This window comes from Melanotaenia boesemani, chromosome 17, assembly GCF_017639745.1.
Source record: "Melanotaenia boesemani isolate fMelBoe1 chromosome 17, fMelBoe1.pri, whole genome shotgun sequence".
Lineage (NCBI taxonomy): Eukaryota > Metazoa > Chordata > Actinopteri > Atheriniformes > Melanotaeniidae > Melanotaenia > Melanotaenia boesemani.
The window spans coordinates 30,945,739-30,969,343 of NC_055698.1; the positions used below are offsets into that span (position 1 = coordinate 30,945,739).

General features: G+C 39.9%; 2 protein-coding genes across 6 annotated transcripts in view; both read right to left on the bottom strand.

The window, feature by feature from the left end:
• LOC121656583 overlaps positions 1 to 11,509 on the bottom strand; it is a 43,276-nt gene extending 31,767 nt beyond the window's left edge. The window contains exons 1-8 of one of the 3 annotated variants that reach the window (XM_042011651.1): positions 11,315 to 11,509; positions 10,446 to 10,517; positions 6,961 to 8,785; positions 5,529 to 5,621; positions 4,358 to 4,471; positions 2,568 to 2,721; positions 2,093 to 2,285; positions 826 to 897 (exon numbers count right to left, since the gene is read on the bottom strand). In XM_042011651.1, coding sequence (XP_041867585.1) covers positions 826 to 897; positions 2,093 to 2,285; positions 2,568 to 2,721; positions 4,358 to 4,471; positions 5,529 to 5,621; positions 6,961 to 8,785; positions 10,446 to 10,487 — 2,493 coding nt within the window. In that variant the 5' untranslated portion in view covers positions 10,488 to 10,517; positions 11,315 to 11,509. Of the gene's footprint in view, positions 1 to 825; positions 898 to 2,092; positions 2,286 to 2,567; positions 2,722 to 4,357; positions 4,472 to 5,528; positions 5,622 to 6,960; positions 8,786 to 10,445; positions 10,523 to 10,832; positions 10,945 to 11,314 lie in introns of those variants that run through there. The other 2 variants (XM_042011652.1, XM_042011650.1) reach the window with 2 other exon arrangements.
• A 3,609-nt stretch (positions 11,510 to 15,118) lies between these two features.
• zmym4.1 (zinc finger MYM-type containing 4, tandem duplicate 1) overlaps positions 15,119 to 23,605 on the bottom strand; it is a 28,757-nt gene continuing 20,270 nt past the window's right edge. For all 3 annotated transcript variants that reach the window (XM_042011654.1, XM_042011653.1, XM_042011655.1), the window contains exons 22-26: positions 20,858 to 21,009; positions 20,031 to 20,145; positions 19,712 to 19,960; positions 18,171 to 18,300; positions 15,119 to 16,376 (exon numbers count right to left, since the gene is read on the bottom strand). In XM_042011654.1, the coding sequence (XP_041867588.1) occupies positions 16,133 to 16,376; positions 18,171 to 18,300; positions 19,712 to 19,960; positions 20,031 to 20,145; positions 20,858 to 21,009 (890 nt within the window). In that variant the 3' untranslated portion in view covers positions 15,119 to 16,132. The remainder of the gene's footprint in view (positions 16,377 to 18,170; positions 18,301 to 19,711; positions 19,961 to 20,030; positions 20,146 to 20,857; positions 21,010 to 23,605) is intronic.

Here is a 23,605-nt window from a genome sequence, read left to right on the forward strand (position 1 = left end):
GATCCGTCCCTCCATCAGACCTGCTGAGGTCCGGGTTTTGGGGAGGATCCGTCCCTCCATCAGACCTGCTGAGGTCCGGGTTTTGGGGAGGATCCGTCCCTCCATCAGACCTGTTGAGGTCCGGGTTATGGGGAGGATCCGTCCCTCCATCAGTCCAGTTCTTGTGTCATGTGACCTACCACAGCCTTTTCTCCCTGTTTTCCTTCCTTAATGCTTCTTGACAACCACGTTTCCACGGAGACCATTTCTGATGAGGCTTCAGCCATCACCTCGCTGAATCACCATGACAGAGAGCAAATCCTGATTTCTGTCTGTCAAACTGTCTGATCTTTGCTGGTTTTCACAGATGGAACTAAAGAGATGAGAACAAATAACATGTCTATAACACAGGACCGCATGTTTTAAAAGGCTTTTATCAGGAACTGGGAGAGGCTCCAGCGCCTTCACAACCCTGACATGGAATAAGCAGCAGAGAAAATGGATGGATTGGTGAATTGAATCAAATTAAACTTACTGAACTGAGCTTGAATTAACTGCATGAATTTGATTGAATAAATTTAATTTAACTGAATTGAATTGGATCTGGTTACACACATCACTTAAAAACCACACTGAACTAAACCAGAAATGAAACGTAACTGGAACATCGAGTTTCAGCTAAAATCAAATACAGAACCTTCACATCAGTCTGAGCTGCATTTCGGACATATATGTTTTCTAGAACAAAAATTCTATAAAAAACTGTGTTTATTTTTATTTCTCTGCTCTGCAACTGGCTGCAGAGTTGTTCATTGAGGGTAAATAAACAGTAACTGTATGACTTACTCCTTCATCCACTGAGGAAGACGCAGCAGCACTGACGTCTGCTTCTGACATCTTCACCTCTTCTTTGGTTTCCTGTTAATAAACAAAGATTTCACAAAGAAATTACAACCATCTCATATTTTGTTATAACAGGGGAACATTAAAATATATGTAAATAAACAGTGTTTCTCCAGTTAAAAGACTTAAAAAGCGCTCTATCAGCTGATCTTTATCAATATCTGTGTTTTCATGGAATGACCAATAAGAATAAAAATGCTTCATTTAAACATCTTTCAAAATTCTTTAAAATCTGTGGTGTATGTTTTTTCTGCACATGCTTGGACCATGTGTGGCTAAGGTGTCCTGATCAGCTTAGGTAACGACTTAAAAATGGCAGCAGTCAAGCAGAAAAGGACTTTGGTGGGTACAGCATTTTTGTTGGAATCTTCCTCTATCGTCTTCTTCCAAATTAGTACTTACTGCACACGTCAAAAGCGTTGCAATAATTTTAAATGTTTCCATCATGTAAACACACCACAGATCAGATAATCCAGCGTCCATGTAAACATGTCAGCTGGAATCTGATCAGATTGTTAGGTTAAATATGTTTCCATGAGCTGATGTAAAAGCTGTAAAAGCTGAAGTGCATTCAGGTGAGTTAACATAATGCCAAGGAGGAAAGACATAAGCAATCAATCTGGGAAAGGTTGTGAGGTAATTTCTTAACTATCTGGAGTATTTTTATTTATTAATTCCACACACAGTGCACAATACCTTTGAATGACTTTAATCATATTTTATTTTTACCTTTTTTTATTGTGGTTTAATGTGAGCTATATGCACAGAATTTCATTCTGTAAATGCATCTCTTACTTTTGACTGAATTACAAAGAATTCTGATGCTGGACTTGCAGTCATAGCCCTCAGGGCCGGATCAAAAGTGCAGGGAGCCCCTGGGCACAGTGTCCAAGGGGCCCCCCTTACCCACGGCAATATTGTGAAAATTGTCCATGACACAATGTAAAACTACATTTCCAACATTTCACACTCAGTCAGTCAGTGGTGCCAATAGCAACACACTAAACATTGTGGTGTAACTCACTGGCTTATGTACATTTTGTTTCATGTCCATCAAGGTGGTCAACATTTCAGATTTTTCCATTACTCAATCACAAACTACTAATGTCACACCTACTAATGTTTCATTCCTGTGTCCATGACCCAGCAGCTTGTCATTTTTCACATTTCTGTATCTGATGGTAAATGACATGATGGGACAAAAACCGACCTTGGATCGCCACGGGTAAGAGGAGCTCCCATAGTCAAAGGTTATTTCTTCTCCTGGTGATATCTTCCTCAGTGCAAAGAGGCACAAGTGTGGTTTCCCTTCATAAAAGATCTTCTTCAGTTTGCAGGTGGGATTTATGTGATCATCGTTCACAAGTCTTCCCAGACCTCCACTTTCTTTTGAAGCATCAACACTACAAGACATAAATAAAACACAATAACATCAGTGATGGATTTTAAATCATAACCAGAGCTTGTCTGATGTTCCAGTTTATTTCACTTTGAACTGATTTTACAGATCAAACATCCTGAAAAACACACGGATGAAAATGACGACAGATGCACACAGAACAGGGATGGAAAATCTGATTTGTGGTGTTAAGCTCCAGAAATTTATGTTTTTGACTGCACATGCATAAAAGTTATCTTTAACGCAACAAAAAAAAAACAAATAAATAAATAAACAGCAAATTCACCGCCAGTTTGTTCCGCTCAACCAGAAGTCAAACAGAAACCCGTTCAACGTGTCGGTGCTTCTCCTCTTGGTTTCTTCACAGAGAATGGTTTCCCCCCGATACTCGACAACGAAGCTGGACGGTTCAATGGCTTCACTGGTCAACACGCCTCTTCCTAAAAGACAAAGACATCCTCTCTGAACCCTAAAACATATATAAAACTGGTATCTTCACAGAGACACTGTAGGAAGTAAGACCTTAGTATTAATGTTTTATGTCCTCCTGTCAGGGATGAAGCAAAGACTTCAACAAACTCCTTTGTTCTGCTGCTGGTTTGTGGAGTTTAACTGTTTTTTAAGCCAGAAAGCTGTTTATTTTTTATTTCTAACACCATAAAACAGAATTATGTGACATCCAAAATCTCACAACTTCATGTCCTTTTTTTCAGATGTTCACTTTCCCTAATATTACAGTCATTTATTAGATCAGAACAAACTAACTTTCAAACGTAAAGTTTTCCTCAACATGCAGATAGAAACACTGAGCAAGAAGGAACACCACATCTGGGAAGACAAATATATTTATACAGCACATTTCATACATAAGTCAAACCAATACACGGTCAGAAGAAAGAGACAACAGAATACAAGCAGTCAGTTATAATAATCTTTTTTTAATCTTATGAGATTTTTATCTGGTCGAGACCTCACATGTGAAGATAAAAAATCAGTTTTGATCGTACTGTGTGCGATGCGCTCCGATAATCTAATCCCAGAACAACACACACATAACAATGCTGTCCTCCAACAGATCTACAATCTAGTCCTCCGAGCCAGACATCTCACATGACCAAACGTGATCTAACAAAAACGTAGAAGAAGAACCACAGAAACAACCAGAAAACACGACACCCAGCATGGAAGGGGATATACAGGACGAGGAAATGATGGTGGTCTTGGGACTATTGTTAACAGAAAAAGCCAAAACTGAAAAAAATAACAGACTGGAGACGGCGTGAACTCGGACTTTATTTACTTCCTTGTTCCCCAGCCAGCTCGCTCTCTGATTGGCTACATTTCATACCACGTCACCATCCACGCAGTCACAAATGGTGAGTCGTCGGCGTTCCTCACACATATGAAGACATCGGGCCGTAAATATTGAACATGTTCAATATTTCCGATTCTCGGCTATGACCTGTTTTATCGGGACAAATCTGCTTGTAACGCACCTCAGACCACATGATAATTGTACAGAAAAATCTCATGAGACTCACGATAATCTGCCGTTTGCCGTCCTTGGTCGGGAAGACCAAAAAAACAACTTGAAAATCATCATGTGTGTACCAGGCCTTAGTCATTTAGAGACCTTTAAAGAGTCCATTGTAGTAGTCAAGACTACTGAATAATAAATGAAAAGTTTTTCTAAATCATGCTCTGTACTCTAGATATATTCTTGTCAGTGTTACAAACACTGTTTTCCTTTCCTGATGTGTTAATCTGCACTCGTGTAAATTGTAACTGACCCACACTTGTGTTGTTTGTGAAAATCGGGGCTGTCCGGATTAAGTCTTAGATGCTGTATTGTCTTTGTTTTATGTATTGTGTTGCATGCTTGTTGTGTTATATGTGAATTGTTATGTCTGTGTTTTGTGTTTTATTGGTCTCCCTTGCAAACGAGATGCTACATCTTAAGGGGTTTACCATTAATAAATTGAAATTTGACTTAATCTGTCTAGAACAGAAGAGAAGCTGCCTCCACAAACCATTCATCAGAAACTTCCACAGACAGCTACAAGAAATGCATCAAACCTTTGAAGAGGTCAATAAACTTCTCCTGCAGGAAAGCTTTGTCTCTGCAGGTCTTCATGTGCTCCAGCGCGTCCTCAAACGGAGTCAGCTGGCTGCCATGTTGCTCTACGGCATCTGGAAGGTCCAAAATGATTAAAAATAAAAACAAGTTCAAGCACAGACACCCTGTTAGCTACCTGTTGCTGTCAGTACACCTGAAACATTTTGTAAATATAATTATAACTTTTTATTAATGTAGCTTTGTTTTTACACAAAACAATTACAATAAAATCGAGCTAAAAAAAAACAAACAAACAAAAACGAGACTAGCACAAAGAGTAAGTAAATGATTATTTTTATACCAGTCTGTGCTGCTTTATACATGATTGAAAAGCCTGATGAGTCACTTTAAAATAGCACAATCCGTACAAGTTAATAAATGACCAGAAAATGAACTAACCAGGCTTTCTAAGGATGTATAAATACAACACCTGTTGGCTTAAGGACTGTTATAATCAGTCAAACACAAACGTCCTTATTTTTGTTATACAGCATATATACAGTAAGTGGAACTTAAACTTCTGACATGCAAAAGCTGAATTTAGTCAAACACAATTTAGTATGTATTTGCATGTTTATATATTTGGAAATCAGCCACTTTAGAAGAAATTAGAGTCAACTAATACACTCAATGAAAAATAGATATATATCATATAATTTAAGATATATCCATAATTACTAGTTTGCCTTGATAATAAATAGGAAAAGAAAATGATAAAGATGTTTTTAAAGAATATATCTATCATATAAACATGATTATAGAAATATTTGTATAGAACAGAAAAAAACAGTAAAATAAGATTACAATTTTAAAAAAAAGCATCACAGTACATGTCTGTAGAAAATATATATGTAAATAAATGCAGCACTGTTTAAAAATTCATGCATCAAAGGGTTAAATTCAGGTGGATATGATGTCATGCAAACTTTTATTAATTTTTTAATAATTATAAATGATAATAATAATAAATAATTATACCATTTAACTATGATTGAAGACAATTCCAGCATTTTCAACAGCTGTTTAGTGACATTTAACAGAAGAAAGGAAGAAGAAATGAAAAAAACACATCTTAAGATGCACTGGAAACTTTATTGATAAAACCTAGAGGAACAGAAAACGGTGATTTACCGCTCTGCTGGGGTGAAAGATGCGACTCTTCGTTCTCGTCTTTAGCACCAGGATTTTCAGGGTTGTCCTGCTCAACATCCGGCTCCAGTTGATCTGGATTTAAAAAAGCATCATTTATTTAATCATTTTTAGAAAAATCTCTACAACCACAAGGTCCAGCTCAATAAAAACAAAAACAAACAAAAAAAAAAGAAGATTTGTTAAGCTGCGTAAATATTTACTGTGGAACTGTAAGACTCCATAGTAAATCATGTAAGTATGCACTTTATTACTATTGATAGTAGCTTTTAACTTGTTTACTGTTGTCAAGTTGTTGTCATGTTGTAGTTTTATATGGTAGTGAGAGTGCTTGATTATAGCAAACATTGTATGCTGTTGGACATCTGAATGTCTCCTGTTGGGAATGAGTGAAGTATGTCTTATCTCAGTAGTTTTGCTACTGGTGAAAGATCAATGAAGATGGCACATAGCACAAATGAAAAAGGCTTCAGTCTTGCCTAAAACACACTTTCAGGATTATATGATTATATGAAAACCTGTCAGATCATAGAACAATATGTAAACATTATCTCTTCAGACAATATTAGAAGGTTTTAGTAAAGACATTTCATGACATTACTTCAAAATGGTCATTTTGAAAGTTTGGTACCATCTGAACCTAAATTTTGTTTTAGCATTAAGGCCAACTGAACATTGCTTTTTTTCAGCCTCCTCCATCTTTTGAAAGCATCCGAAACTTAATGTGGAACATGTCTTCATGTATTTAAAGAGACGAAGATCCCGAATGCTGACACGCTGATAAAAATTAAACTTAATCTGCACTTAAATTCATTAGTTTTTATCTAATAAACAAAAGTCCACTTGTAATCCAGCTCCCTCATTTATAGTTCTACTATAATAATAAATCAGAAAAAAGCATTAAAAACTGATAATCATCTCTAAGCGTTTTTATAAAGAACATCTAGAACTGTGTCAGAATTCAGTGCTGAAGCTGCTTGTTTTTTTGACTAAATTTACATGTCCCTCCAAATGCTGCTTCGTTTTCATGCTCTGTGTGCATCAGTGGCAAATCACATGGACTCTTTCTGTCATGGATGCCTGTTCCAGATGCTAACGGCTGCAGCAATGGCGCACATGGAGTGAGCACTGTGATGGTTGAAGGTAGCGAGAAGAATGACGAATCTGTGGAAGCAGATTAAGTCATGGCTAAAACGAGCCGCACGTCAGCTGTTTGGAATTACTGTATTGAAAAACTGACAAAATGAGGCACATAAAGGATGCAGGAGACAGACGGAAGGTTCAGTATTCGTCTTTAACAAAGAGCATATATGGGTCTTAAAGGCGACATTTCCAAATATGCCATTCTGGCACAGTTTCGCCATCTGTTTCTAACAGGTTAAACATAATAATGTGAGTTTTAAAGTGCACTTACCCTCAATCTCAACTTCCTCCAGAGAGTTTCCTGTGAATCCTTCCAGAGAGCCCTTCTCCATCGCCAGAAGCAGTTTGGCTATTTTTGCAAGCTCCACGGCTGCCTCGGGCGTCCTGTAATAGTCCTGGTCGGCTCGGATGTCATGGCCCAGCAGCTTTGCCAGATGAGTGAGCTCGTCATTCTCCAGGTTTAGGATCTGGAAAATTCTTGCAACGTGCTTTTGGAGATGCGCTGACCTGAGATGTTCTGGGTTTTTTGCATGACAGAGATTTGAAAAGGACCTGATACAGTTCTCTCCGTGGAAGTGGCTCATTACAGAACAGTCGGGCTTGGCGAACAAGAAATGGTTGTCGCCGTGAACGCCACATGCTTCTCTCTTTCCGATGAGCAGCGTTAAAGCGCTGATGAGTTGAGAAGTCAACAGGACAGCGACGCTCTGTCCCGTCCTGCTCCGGATGTTTATCCTGATGAAGTGTTTGGACAACACTTGGATGGAGTCGCCCCTCTTCTGGAAAGACTTCAGGGTCATCTTAGAAACCTCGGGTGCGTATTTGCTTAAAACTGACGCCTGTGCAAGTGTTACCCTGCAGAGAGCATTATAGACCTGAGGGCTGTCGCTCGTCTTCAGGCCCTCAGATGCAGAAGTTGATAACTTTTCCAGGTACCTGTAGAAAGCTTGAACATCACGTGTGAATGGTATTGTAGATGGGCTGCTAACTTGTTCTCCACTCAATGAATCGACAGTCATTTCAGAAGCAAGTCCATCCCACTCTTTTTCACACAGCTGCACAAATCTACTTGCATTACTCTTCATCTCATCCTCATCCCCGCTGAGGACAATGCTGGCAATATTTTTGAGTGAATTTGCTAACTTCATAGCGAGATCTGGTTTGGTGTAGCTCTGAGCTTTGTCATCAAATCCAGTCATGTTTCTCACAACATCAACAACTTTTGAGAAATTTTTAAGCTGCAGAGCTTCTTCGAAGCTTAAGATTGACTTTTTATGCATCTCTAACAAGAGTCTTCCCATCACCCTCAGCTTCTGTTGGACGTAATTGCATCTGCTTGGATTGTTTCCGTACTTCTCCAACAGACTCTTTGCCAGTTGGGTTAAAAGGTAATCGTTTTGAACCACAATCAAAATCTCATCTACTTTCATAGTTGACAGTATCTTCTTCACAGCAGGTGGAATTTGCTCAGCAACATCTGAGTCTTCCAGAGGATTCTCACCAGATGCTACAGAATCAGATGCTTTCTTGACACACCTGACAACGTGTCTCCACATTTCCACACGATAAAACATGCTTCTACAGTACGGGCAGTTAAAGTATTTTTTCACTTTCTTAGAAGCAGTTGCCGTCCGCCTTCTCAGTTTCAACACTCCAGAGTTATTCTTCAACACCTCTTGATTGTGCTGATAGTTTCCTTTGTTTCGTAATTTCTCGAGCATGCCCTTGCGCTGGCGGGAGCCTTTGCGTGACGCGAAGGCCTCGGCAATATCAGGCTCTTCATCCGCGTGCCTTAAGAGATGCCGGGCGATTTTATATACACCTTTTCCACAAACATAACAATAATTTTTAGAGGGGGTAGATTTTTTTTTGTCCTTTAGTTTGTAGCCTTCATCAGAGTTTTGTTCATGAGCAGATCTCCTGAATTGTTGTGAGGATGCAGCCTCCTCTGGCTGAAGTGTCTCTTCAGAAGAATCCAACTCTGTAAACTGTGAACTGTCCTTATAAGTGTTGAAGGAAAATTTGCTCGGCCCAGGTTCTTCGTTTTCATCATCGGTACTGGATTCCTCGCGGTATGAAACTCTCATGCCCTTAGCCTAAAAACACAAGACAGACATAGATGCATTCATTTATATACACACAAGAAGGAAAATGTGCTGCTTTCTTGCTAGCATCCCATAACAAGAGCTGAGGAACGATTTCAAGTGTAAAACTAGAGTTTGACATTGTCCTTTCTTCAAGATTTCAGAGGGACATAATTTTCATGTCTAATAGATGTGGAGTTCCTTGTCTGGATCTGTCTAAAAATAACATCATTCAACTACTTAAGTTTTGTCTTTGACACAGAGCACATCAGGAAAACCATCCAACCATGCAGTTGCTATGGATGACATCGCCATGGCCTCCACTACACTGTGAGGAATCTTGGGAGTTCAAGTGTCCTTTAACCTCTAGAGAACCACCGTCCCCAGTACTAAGGGCAGTGTGTCAACATCTGGTTTCATGAAGTGTAATGTCATGTCTGTTATGTAAATGTAGAGGTGTGGTATCCACTGAAAGTACATAAAAGCACAATTAAACCATTTCTATTACCACCAAATAAGAAACTATTTAAAGGCGCACTGCAGAACTTTTGCACATTTTCTCACTCATGCACCCTTATTGACGGTTAAAGGCCCATCTATGCTGAACGCAGTAGACGGATACACAGACGGAGGGGTATCCGTCACTTGACACAGCAAACAAAGCAACACTACCAGAAACCGTGGGGGCAGTGTTGAGCAGTACAGCTGACATGTGACAAGCAAAAGAAAGAAACCAGAGAAGAAGAAGATGAACAGGAAGAAGAAAAGGAGGTAGCAGAGAAAGAAGTGGACTATGAGAGCAGCAGTTGTAGAGATGGCGGGAACATTTGAAGAAAGGCTGTGTGAGTGTGTCGGTTGCAAACATCTTTAGTTAGAACTGACGTCAGTTGCAAGTAGGGCTGCAACTAACGACTATTCTGATAGTCAATTAGTCATCGACTATTAAAACGACTAGTCGACCAATCGGATTATTTATCTCATGATTATTATAAATGGATCTTATTTCACTTTCAACTTTGAAATCTTGCATGAGGTTGTTATGTAAGTTCGACGTTCCTCCTCTTTAAATGTTGGAGCATTGCAGACGTACTTCTGTGGTACACAAGGTCCGCTTTACAAATCTCACATATATTTATTTTATCAGTTTAACATGAAGTTATCCCAGACTTTTGACGTCCTCTGCTGCTGTTTTGTTCCCTGGTCAGCCACCATATTTTTCCCCTGGCGGACATTATTGAGCATGTGCTCTCTCATGTGTACTCTCAGCAGAGTTAAGAAAGAAGACTATGTCTCACTCTGTAGTTTTTTTTATTTGCGCATTTGCAACTCTCAGAGATAGAGAAGAAGACGATGTCTTACTCTGTTTTTGTTTTTTTGCCTACAATAGTCGTGGGGTAAATTAATTGCAGACTAATCGTTGCAGCCGTTGTTGCAAGCAACTTTAGTTGTGCCATGCCGCCAACAGCTCCCTAAATAACAGGCTATATTTAACTGGCAGCTATACATAGTTATATCTAGAACATAATATAATCCAGTATAGTAAGACCAGACTTTCATTTCAGAGTTTTAGAGTTGTGTGAGATGCTGACAGAGCCATGGAACAAAAAGAGATTTAAAAAAAAAAAAAAAAAAAAAAAAAGCTGGTGAAAGTCCCAGATTACTGCTTACATACCCTAATACTCCTTGGGGTTGATGTAGATGGATATCGGTCCATGTTTGCAGAACTTAATCCACAGCTGGCCTTCTGTTCTTGTCATATGAGACAGAAACAAAACATAAAGCTCAAGATTAATGTTTGAAAATTATTACACATAAAGTTGCAACAAAAACCTATAATATTTTTGGTAAGTGCTGACAATAATTTTGTTACATTACTCTTGTTTTTAATGAGACTTTTTAATGGTCTGGGACCTGAGGATACTAAATGTTTTAGTTTTCCAGAGGAATCCATGTCCATTCCTTCTGAATCCAAGATTTCATATTGTGTAGATTGTGTTTCCTCTTCATGTTGCTTCAGATATTCCCAACAGAAGATGTGGACTCCAAAATTAAATGGTACCTTCACACATATTAAGTCCTCCATGCCATGGACACTGATGCTCCCTACTCCCATCACAGATAAGCTTGGATTTGCTTTCACATCTTTCAAGCAGACATCAGTTTTTCCAAAAGCGGCTGAAACGTGTCCGTTGTCCATCCAAAATGAACTGGTGTCCAGAGAACTCTGCATCGTTTCTGCAGAGCTGACATGTCTTCCTCCTTGTGTAATCCAGTTTCAGCTTTACAGTAATTCTAGTACCTAGCAACTCCTTCTTTCTAAGTTACTTTATCTCTTAACTCTCGTATTGTTGAAAGCACACATCGCGTCATTGCAAGTCTTTGTAATTGCTTTTTATATGTGGAAAAACAGTTCACTATTGTTTTATTGTTATAATAAAGCTTACAAAATAACTGTAGAGGCAGAAGCTACTGAAAAAAGACCAAAATGTAGTGTGGTACCAACACTTAATGATGCAATACAACCAAATAGCTGCTACTTACCTTATTCTTTTCTTCTTTTTTTTTATCCAAATACCACACTTATTTCAGGTAAAGCTGGAGCTCTGTCTGGTGTTTACTCCGTGCTGCAAACATGCCATGTTAGCATGCTAACCCTTACTAGCAGGAGGTTAATCCAGCTGTATTAGGCTGCACAGCTGTTTACCCAACTAGTTAAAGAATTCACATGAAGCCAAATTCTCGGCCATTTTTTAGTGATACGATGACGTCGTGAGATGTGGGAAGAACGGCGTAAACTTCGGCCAATCAGAGACAGGAACATCACTTGATTGACTCTCAAAGCAGCAAATGAGCGATGGCGTTCAAGCCGACTACGGAAAGCAGTTGAAGACAAAAGAGATCCAGCGAGTGTGGTTTATTTGGACATTGAGGTCGGTTTTATATATTTTTATACACTCATTTGGCTCCCTTAGAAGAGGCGGTTCTTTCAATTCCCAACTTGATTATTCGGAGTTTCTAATTTAACCTAATTTAGCGGTTATAGTTTGAAATGAAAGGAAATTAAATTAAAATACTTTAATCCCAGAAAGAATTTGCTTCATGTACACACCCCTGTGGAAACATGCAGAGGCACACAGCGGGTCCACTCCTTTTCTGTCAGCTCTGCAATGTCCGGGGAGAAGTGATGAAGAGCAGGGGAGGAGTTTGCAGCTCAAGTGGATGAGAACACCTTTTTGGTGGTAGAAAGAGGGTTTATCAAAACAAAGGAGGCATGCATCTTTCGGAGCAAAGTTGGTTATTAAAATAATAGTTAAATAAAAGTTAATAATAAAGTGATAATTTTGCAGACATTTGTTGCAACAGTGTCCATTTGAGGTCTCTTGAAAAATAAAGATGATGCGGTATAAAGGAGATGGGTTGGTTGGGACATAACCAGGGATGGACTGGGGCAAACATTCAGCCCTGGCATTTTCTGTCCAGACCGGCCCAATACATTATCAGCAGACACTACATAGAAGTCCACAAATCTCAAAGCATGTCCTCTCATGCATATTACAAAGAAGAGTCATGTTCCTTGATAGTAGCTAACAAATAATGTACATAACTATGAACTCAAGTACTAAAATTGACAGCTATAGCAATCAATCATTGAGCTGCTCAGACTTCAGATTGATCCGTCTTTTTTATGCTTCACGGATCATTACAAATGTAAATACATAAAAAGATATATAGAAGTGTCAATCAATAAAATACCAATGAAAAATGTACATTTTATGCATAAGATTAATACTTTAAATTTACTTTGAATTTATAAATGTACTTTCTGAATTTTCTTTTCATTTCTCTGTCCACCTTTTTTTTTCACTACTGTAAACATTGTCATGATTTGAAATTATTATTTTACGTTTTATTGATTTATTTTGAATGCATTTCATTGGCACATTTGTTTCTTAAATGGAATATTGATCTTTTTCAGTATTTATATATTTATTTAAATATAAATTAAACGGCTCTCCATACATTACAGCTTCACAATGGATCTAGAAACTCACAAAACCTTTATTCACTGGTATCTGGAAAATCCAGTATTTCACATTATGATTAAATTGTCAAGAGCTAAGCGTTACCTTTAAATTAACATACGTGTACATTTCCACATGTGTGTAGTAATCCAAACCACCTTAAACTGACTCACCTTATAATACATGATGAAGTCAGATTTATTAAGTAAGAAATATATAACAGATAAAACAAGTTCTCCTGCCTTGGAAATGTTTGAATGTTTGTTTGTTCTACTATTCTTACACTTCACAGTCTGGACGGGGCTCAGCTTACATGCATGTTGTACTTGTATGATGGAGCATTTGCGTTGCTCGTTGCTGTTGCACACAGGATGATCAAATACACACTAACAGCTTTGGTCTTTCCTACATTGCTCAGGACTCCATCAGGTGTTCCTCTGGAGGAACGTCAGTGTGCTCTTCAGGTGTCTTGGGTTTGCCAGCTTGAAGACAAAGTAAGTACCGAAGGCAGAGATGATCCCTTCCTCTACATCGTCTGCTTTCACAACGTTTGGAGCTCTTTTGGTGAAGGCCATTTTCCAGTCTTGACCAGTCAAGAGAATAGTTGTGTGTGGAGATGGAAGGTCACGCTACAATCACACGGAACAAACACAACAAACCACTTTAGAATCCATTTGTTAATTGTTTGTGGTGTAAATAAAATATTAAGTGTACTCAAATCTAATGAAAAATTTATGCATCCTTTTTAACTATTTCTGTTTTAATTGCATAATTTCAGTCATACAATCAGTAAGAAAACTTAACTTGCTAACTTTGTTGTGTTTGGTTCAGTTAAACACCACATGTCTGCATTAGTCTCCAAGAGTGATAAAAAGGTTGATGTTCTCCTTAAAGATGTATGGGAGAAATTAGTCAATGCCTGCAAGAGAAACAATACATTTAAGATCTAAACGATGTTTTAATGCTGGAAATTCTTGATCGTGTATTTCTAAGGTTTCAGAAACCTGAAGACAGCAAGAGGGTTATGTTGAGAAAATGTTGGTTCACTGGTATCATTTAATGTGCACCTGGTAACTCCTGGTAACTCTTCAACGAGAGCCTCTTCTCTGGCCTCCAGGTACAGCTGGTATGGCAAAGATTTCTCTGGAGGCAGGTGAAACACTTTTTGCAAACGCAGTCACACTTTGTCACTTCTTTCCCAAAGCTGGATGATTTCGCTCCACTTCATCACAAACCTGCAACTGAAGAAATATCAAACTGTCCTCATTTTTTTTCAATAATTATAAATTTGTCCAAAACTAATCTGTGGTTCAGTACAGCCGAAGTCTGTAGAGATGGTTAGAGTAGAAATTGGCCTATAGCAGCTTACTATTTCGACTAAAATCAATTTAGGAAATATTTTCTATTAACCTGAAACAGTTACACATCAAAGAAAGACCCAGAAAAATAAAAATTAAATAAATGCTAAAATACCGGCTCTCTAATTGTTGAAACTTCATTTACGACGTCAAGGACTGAAAGTGAAAACAGTTTCAGCAGTAAGAGAAAGGGAAGGAGCAGAAACAGCTGAGGTTTAAGCGTAGCCATAAAAAATGTTCAGTGTTTGGACATTTTGTTCTCATACAAGCAGCATTTTGGAAGCTTGCAAACACTCATTTTGGGAAGCAGGTCCCAAAGTTAATAAATCTGAAAAATCCACAGTTTTGTTTCAACGTCCTGAATTGATGACGTCTGAAGGAGCCCTTTTTAAGTATCTGTATTTATCCTGTTTGGCCGCCAGGTGGCAGCATTGTACAATCTTTTGTCACCACCTCTATAACGCTGCTGTGGAGGGCAAACCTCCCATATCCAAAACTTTCATTTTTCAAAAAAGGAAAAAAACTGTATGGTTTTGTAATAACTGGACATAAGTTCATCAAACTTGGTATTGTGTTTTACATCATATATCTTTGGTTAAATATTTGTAAAACAGACATAAAGGGTGATAACTTTAGCTGCTGCTTGGAGCAGCTAAACAAAAACATAATAGGCAGAGGTTTTTTTTAGTAATCATTTTAATGAGTGGTTATTTACTTAAATGCCACACATAAGAAAAATTTATCAAGTTGGAACATTTTCTGAACTCATCTGCAATTACATTTGAACATGCCGTCAGATCTGAGCGTGTTATTCAGCTGATCGCCCAGTTTAAAGGGCCACCCGGCCACCCGGACGGTGAACGGTGAGGACCAAGGCTCTGCCAAATGTCCGCATATTCTGGATAGAATTGAACCATGAAATATTGAATAATGTGCCACACAAAAACAGCTACCTCTTAAAAAACGTTTTACTTTTTTTATTGAAAAAGAACATACAATAGAAAACAGCCTTGGCAGCCATATGAGGACCAGGTTGAAATAGCCCACACATACATTGGACAGCAGTAAATTATTCTTATACCAGGGGTCACCTACCCAGAAACTGAATGTCTCGGCAAACTGGTGCTTTGGATGAAACATATTCCTCAAAAATGAAAAATTCAGACTCAAATTGATAAAGTTTTTGGTTTCTCAAGGTTTCACAAAAGACATCAGAATTCTTACAAAGTGGTTTCAGTTACATTCATTTTCATATGCTTCTCAAATTTATTCTAATAACTTCCTGACACATGTTCAATGCCAGCAGCTGGACTCTGGTGACGGATATTTGTCCATTTATGTCTGATGCGGAAGGAAACGTAACTTTTGGGGTAGAAATCTGATAAAAGATTACAAATGTAAAGCTGCATTTAAAATGACTGAAAAGATAAAACCTGTGTGATGCAAAAGATTTTCAATTAAATTACTGCTGTTTTAATCAAGTTTGGGATTCTCAAAATCCACAAGATCAATGTGAGAATAATCCCAATGAGTACAACTGTTCAAAACTATCTTTTAACAGGCTGCAGCTGTGCCACTCATGAAGGTTTATGACCAACATCCACAGTAGAGATGTTTTGCAGCTCTCATGCTGCACTTGAAAAATGAACCTTTAGCTTTAACCAGAACCAAAATCCGAAGTCCAATGCATACTGAAAGAGGAGGAACGATAACACGAGACAAGTTTCCACAAGAAGGAACTACAAAACAAAGATCCGTGTCCATCTGAGCAGCCGAGCCGAGTGAGCCACCTCACCAACATCGACACTGTGCGTTTAAAGATGCGTGGCTCCTCAACACGTAGTTTAGAAGTGGGGTTTTCTCAGTTTAGTGTCAGTTTACTAAGACATGTTTTATTGAACTTTGAAGTTTATTTACAAACAGTTTCATAAGTTCCAACACCAGTAAAAAAAGGTCACTTCGGTTCTCATTGCCCTTCATCACTCTGAATCTTCGTCGTCCTCGTTAGGTATAAAAGTTGGGTCGTGACCTTCCCGTTGATCCACCCCTTCGTCTTTCTTGGTCCTGAGGTGCAGCTCTCTGACGGTGAGGATGCGTGTGAGCATGGCCTCCATGGTGGAGTCATCCAGAGGAGTGGAGGAGAACCACAGCGGGCTGTTGGGGACGCAGCAGCGCTCCGGGTGAAGGTAAAAGATGTTGGTCCGCTGCTTGACCGTCTCCGAACTGGATCAAGACAGAAATAACCATGATTAGCAGTCAATAAAAGTTACCTTTGTTTTGGTAAATAATAATAATAAAAAATTATAATAATTGGATTCTGTGTCAAGTTAAAAAATTGGATTTACATGCATGGATTTCTCTGCAATGCCCTGATGCCTTCATGCATGTTGGTCTGGAATATCTGATTTATTTAATCTTTTACCTCTGCGCATGGCAAAGAGCTGCGTCGCTGCCGTTGATGTTATTGTGGATGAAAAAGGGGCTCTGCAGAAAAAGTGTGGGAACCACTGAAGTAAAACATTCCACTGTAAACTATTTACCAGCTAACGCTAGGACCGCAGGCGTCATCACGTTCAAAACCGGAACGCTAGGACCGCAGGCGTCATCACGTTCAAAACCGGAACGCTAGGACAGCAGGCAACATGTTCAAAACCGGATGTTTTGAGAATAACAGGAAGTGACATCACCAGGCATGGACATACTCCATATTCAAAATAAATCCGATAGTGGACTGGTAAATGTAAAAGATCTTAATTTTTTAAGATCGTGTTTCAGAAGTGCACGTACACGTATCCGATCAGATTATTACAGTAATCAGACTAATCCCAGTTATCGGATTTTGATGCTCATGTAAACGTGTTAATGTTTTTACACGTTTAAGAAAAAAAGGGGGTGGGGTGTTATCTTTTGCTCGTCTCCTTCTGTTGGTCCTGTGATGGACTTGCGATCTGTCCAGGTGTGCCCTGCCTCTCGCCTGCTAATTGCTGGGATAGATTCCAGCTTCCCTGAAACCCTGAACGGGACTAAGTGGTACAGAAAATGAGATGAAAAAAAAAAAGTTCACCAGGCTGCTCTTCTGGTACAAACTTGTAGTTGATCTTTGATAATTCAATGTGGCCTTTGTGTTGCACAGATTCCCATACACAGTTATATAGACCAAAAAATTGTTTTTATATTTTATGAGCAGCAGATATGTGGATCAACTGCATCTAAGCCTATAGACGTTCTTGAATTCTTAGATATGCAAAGTAATTTTAGTGTCTTGTTAATCTAATCCACCCTCTGTAACGGGCTGCAATAATTTCCTCTCAGCTCTAAAATTTGGGATTTTGTTGCATTACATTGTTGAATCCTTCATAAATAAAAGAAAATGAAACAACTGAGGTAAGAAATAATCCTAATGGTAAAAGTTTAACAGATTAGCCCAGGTCGTGATTTACAACTTGGGAGGATAATAAATATAATACATAATATGTTCCTTGTAGATAAAAGATACGTCTTTGTTGAAGTTGGTAAATATAGAAAAGAGCCCATGAAATAAAACGTGATAAAATTGATGTAAAAAAATAAATCTTCAAACCTGAATGAAATATTTTCAACAAAATACCTTTAAAATCAGAATTCTTCTTCGTTAATATCTGGCTTTTCTAAAAACACTGAAAATTAGTTATGTGAAAATTTGTTTTGTAGGACGCGGGACTGTTTGGTTGAAAGAGTCAACCTAACAAGACTAACCAAGACAAGACTAACCAGTCTTCTACAGTCATCTGTCACTTTTAGAAGTTTAGAAATGTCTAATTGATTTGTCTTTTTCCCTCAAAATGTTTAACTGCCACAAAAATAAAATAAAGTTAAATATCAATTACAGCAATAAATTAAATGAATAAAAAGGTTTGTGATGCTAATAAAATGAAACCATAAGAAATCATTTCATAACTTTCCCACCAACCAAGTGGAAAACAACGAATCTGTTGGGAATTTGACATCAGGATCATTAAGACTCTTTATCTAACTCACCATTTGGAGAGGTAAAACTCATAAAGCCTGACTGGACAGCGGAGAGGGTTCTCTGTGTTCTCCATCATCTCCAGGATGTCTTCCTTACCCTCCTCCTCTTTACGCCTCTTCGCTGGAACAGTGTCTGGATCTGAAGACGAGAAACGTTTCGTTTATACGCTGAAGCAGCACAGAGCTGCTGCTTGGAAACACGACAGTCTGTTTTTCTGTTGTGTGAATATACAGCCACTGTAAAAATCCACTAGCAGCCACGCTAAGCTCACGTTACAGCAAAGTGGAAGCAAAACGAGAAGAAATGAGGTAAAGACCTCTGACAAAAAAAGAAAAGAAACCCTCTCAACCATCTGTCTTTGTGATCCTTTTTATACCACATATAAGTTTAATAGCCATTTAAAAAGTGTTGGTGCTTCTCTTGCTAAGAAAAATACTACAAACGCCAACCTGCATCAAAAGGTACATTTTCCTCTTTCAGTGAGTTTGAACCACCGAATTCCAAAGAGGTGCAAAAAAAAAATTTATCAGAATTAAACATCTGCCCGGCCATGAGGGAATACGTGCTTCTGTTGTAAGACATTATCTACAATTACTGAACCACATGTTATATTTCTGCATTATCTTTCAAAACTAGGATAGTACCTTAGATTAGAAATAGCCAGTTTGTAAAATGGAGATCATACATATTTCTTAAATTATCGTCCTATTTCAATATTGCCATGTTTTACATGTTTAAAAATCTTGGAAGAACTTGTCCATGAAAGACTTCAACACATAATTACGAACAGTATTTTATATAATTATCAGTGTGGAGTTTGTAAAAAACAAAAAAAAACAATTATATATGGTTATAATTGAACTAAAGGGTAGAATTCAAACAGCTTTAGATTGTAATGACTTTGCAATCAGAAGGCTGAAAGCTTTTCACACCATAAACCACAACGTTCTGCTTCAAAAACTGCATAGACATGGACTCAAAGACAAAGACTGGCTGTGTAATTAATTATCTAACAGGGAACAGCATGTCCTTATAAAAAAATTATCTAACAGGAATTCTGTGGAGTACGGTGCGCCACAAGGTTCAAATTTGGAACCATTATTATTTATATTAATGATTTTTCTTCAGTTTCTAAGACTACTGTTCCTTTGCTTGCAGACGAAACCGCTTTGTTTTTGTTTTTTATTTTTTGTATTACAGAGATAAACGTTCTCATCAAAAGTTTAAATAAGGCTCTTCTTAATTTTTCTGTAATTGTTTAGCATTTTGAAAGGCTGTTTATTATAATAAAGTGCTAAATAAATTAAATAAAATTTGTTTGCATACATAGACGCACAACTTTCCTTAACAGAACAATTTTTTAGCTTGAATTTTAACTGAAAATTTACTTTCTGTATGTTCATTTTCTGTCCACACGATCTAGTTAGTTTAACCGTTTACTTTCCTGTAAACATTCATAAGCATTTAACTTTAACTACTAACAGAAAAATAAAGAAAATTTTACGGAAACCAGTTAAGAGCGTTAACATCTTAAAATCCCAGCTGTTACCTAGTTCCATCTCGTTAATGCTTATGGGTGGGTAGAAGCGCAGGAAGGTGGCCTTGGTGTTGTTGGCGTTGGTTTTGGTGCAACGCATGACGTGTGCAAACGACAGCTGGCGGTGCTGCTCCACCGTGGTGAAGCCAAAGAACTTGCAGCAGAAGAAGAGGAGGGTGTTGAGGAGGACGATGGGGGAGTACGCCCCCAGCTGTTTACAGTCCCACAGAAACTCCTCTTCAACACGAGAATGGATGTAGCCTGCAGAGGAGAGGCGTCAGAAGTCTGAAGCCATCCATGTAAAACAGGAGCCGACAGAACGCGGACTCACCGCTGGCTGTGACGGTGGGCTGGAAACCCCTCAGCATGGTGGTGAACTCCGTGGAAAACTTGCTGTAGAAGCGATCCATGAATATGTTCTCCACACGGCCGTTCTCAAACAGATACTACACAGAAAAACCGCAATGAAATGAGTGAAAATAAGTCACTTTAATTCGTGTCAGCTCATATTTCAAATATAACAAAAATGAGATGAACAACCATAAAGTCCACCTCTACTAGAGGAGGTGGTCAGTAAACTTCAGGGATGGAAAAATTCATTTAATGTAAGAAATCAAATCGTTTACACCAGCCTTTCCCAAACCGGGGGTCCCAAAATAAAATAAAATATAGGGATTTTTATAAGGGCTGTCAAATATAGCGTCTTAAAATAATGCATTTATTTTACTATGTTCATGTCTTTTCTTTCATTCATATAGTTTATTGTGTTTTGTGCATTCTCACTGTTCAGCACTTTGGTCCTACCGATTGTTTAAGAGCTTTATAAATAAAGTTGGATGGACTTGTCTGTTTAGGTTGTGATGTTATGACATTGATTTAAAGGTTGTCCCCCCTTCTATAGTATCAAAAATAGTATCTCTAGTACCGGTTTTGAGTTAAAAATGTTAGTGTGGTGACAACCCAACCAAAGATAACGTGGTGGTTGTTTGTAACCATCACGTCGTTTGAAATGTTCATCCACAGTAAATGTACTGTAAAAGGTGGAGTAGCTCCTCACCTTCCTTCTCCTTTAATATGGATTACAGTCAATTAAAGCTCAACTTTAAACCTTTATTCTTGTTATAACTTGTTTGTGTATCAGTGGAAGTTGTGTCTTGCCTGTTGGATGCCAAGGCAGAGATAGAAAAGGCTGTCGGGGGAGTATGGCTCTCCGTTCGGTCGTTTCACCTCCGTGATGAAGCAACATAGACCGTAGCTGAGCTCGGCGGTGGTGCAGCGAAGGATATCCTCCCTCAGCTCCAGAGGACGCGCTGAGATCAAGATAAAATCATTTTATTACAGAAATAGCAAGGCAAATTTATTCGTATAGCACATTTCATGTACAAGACAATTCAAAGTGTTTTACATAAAACATTTAAAGCATTACAGCAGGATGCAGGAAGCAGAAAAAGTGCACTAAAACAAACATTAAAAACAAAATAAAAAAAAAAAAGAAAAAGCTCAAATAAAATAGATAAAATGTATGAAATAAAGTTCCAGTGTGGGGAAAGACAGTATTAAAACATGATTAAGTTTAAAATTCAAGCTTAAAAGAAATAAAAACGAGTTCCACGCAGCAGAACAGGTGGGTCTTTAACAGGTGGGATCTAAATAAAATGAGGGTTTCAGCTGATCTGAGGCTTTCTGGGAGTTTGTTCCAGACATGTGGAGCATAGAAGCTGAATGCAGCTTCTCCATGTCTGGTTCTGACTCTGGGAACTGATAAGAAACTGGATCCAGATGACCTGAGGGTTCTTACAGGTTCATACTGGGTCAAGAGGTCACTGATGTATTTTGGTCCTAAACCATTCAGAGCTTTCTAGACCAGCAGCAGAACTTTAAAGTCTATCCTCTGACAAACAGGCAGCCAGTGTAAAAACCTCAGAGCTGGACTGATGTGGTCCACTTTCTTGGTCTTACTGAGGACTCGAGCAGCAGAGTTCTGGATCAGCTGCAGGTGTTAAATTTTTTTTTTTTTTTTTTTTTAGGTAAAACCTGTTACAATAATCAAGCCAACTAAAGATGAAAGCTGGACTAGTTTTTCCAGGTCCTGCTGAGACATCACATCTTTTAACCTTGATATGTTCTTAAGGCATTATTATTATTATTATTATTATTATTATTATTATTATTATTCCTCACGTGGGCTCACCACCTACGGGAGGGGCCATAGGGGTCGGGTGCATTGTGAGCTGGGCGGCTGCCAGAGGCGGGGACCCTGGCGGTCTGATCCTCGGCTGCAAAAGCTAGCTCTAGGGACGTGGAATGTCACCTCTCTGGCGGGTAAGGAGCCTGAGCTGGTGCGCGAGGTTGAGCGGTTCCGGCTAGATATAGTTGGACTCACCTCGACACATAGCTTGGGCTCTGGAACAACTGCCCTCGAGAGGGGCTGGACCCTCTTCCATTCTGGAGTTGCTCCCGGTGAGAGGTGCCGAGCAGGTGTAGGCCTGCTCATTGCCCCCCAACTTGGCGCCTGTACGTTGGGGTTTACCCCGGTGGACGAAAGGGTAGCCTCCCTCCGCCTTCGGGTGGGGGGACGGGTCCTGACTGTTGTTTGTGCCTATGCACCAAATAGCAGTTCAGAGTACCCACCCTTTTTGGAGTCCTTGGGGGGGGGTGTTGGAGAGCACTCCTTCTGGGGACTCCCTCGTTCTGCTGGGAGACTTCAATGCTCACGTGGGCAATGACAGCGAGACCTGGAGGGGCGTGATTGGGAGGGCCCCCCTGATCTGAATCCGAGTGGTGTTTTGTTGTTGGACTTCTGTGCTCGTCATGGATTGTCCATAACGAACACCTTGTTCAGACATGAGAGTGTCCACATGTGCACTTGGCACCAGGACACTCTAGGCCGCAGTTCGATGATCGACTTTGTAGTCGTGTCGTCGGACTTGCGGCCGCATGTCCTGGACACTCGGGTGAAGAGAGGGGCGGAGCTGTCAACTGATCACCACCTGGTGGTGAGTTGGCTCAGATGGTGGGGGAGGATGCCGGTCAGGCCTGGCAGGCCCAAGCGTGTTGTGAGGGTCTGCTGGGAACGTCTGGCAGAGTCCCCTGTCAGAAAGAGTTTCAACTCCCATCTCCGGCAGAGTTTCAACCAAGTCCCGGGTGAGGCGGGGGACATTGAGTCTGAATGGGCTGTGTTCCGTGCCTCTATTGTCGAGGCGGCCAGCCGCAGCTGTGGCCGTAAGGTCGTCGGTGCCTGTCGTGGCGGTAACCCCCGAACTCGTTGGTGGACACCGGCAGTAAGGGATGCCGTCAAGCTGAAGAATGAGTCCTATCGGGCCTTTTTGGCCTGTGGGACTCCAGAGGCAGCTGATGGGTATCGGCGGGCTAAGCGGAGCGCGGCTTCGGCAGTCGCTAAGGCAAAAGCTCGGGCGTGGGAGGAGTTTGGAGAGGCCATGGAGAATGACTTCCGGACGGCTTCGAGGAGATTCTGGTCCACCATCCGGCGGCTCGGGAGGGGAAAGCAGTGCTCCGTCAACACTGTGTACAGTGGGGATGGGGGGCTGCTGACCTCGACTCGAGACGTTGTGAGGCGGTGGAGGGAATACTTCGAAGACCTCCTCAATCCCACCAACACGTCTTCTGATGAGGAAGCAGAGTCTGGGGTAGCTGGTGCTGGCTCGCCTATCTCTGGGGCTGAGGTCGCTGAGGTGGTTAAAAATCTCCTTGGTGGCAAGGCCCCGGGGGTGGATGAGGTCCGCCCAGAGTTCCTTAAGGCTCTGGATGCCGTAGGGCTGTCTTGGTTGACACGCCTCTGCGGCATCGCGTGGACATCGGGGACAGTCCCCCTGGACTGGCAGACTGGGGTGGTGGTCCCCCTCTTCAAAAGGGGGACCGGAGGGTGTGCTCCAACTACAGGGGGAT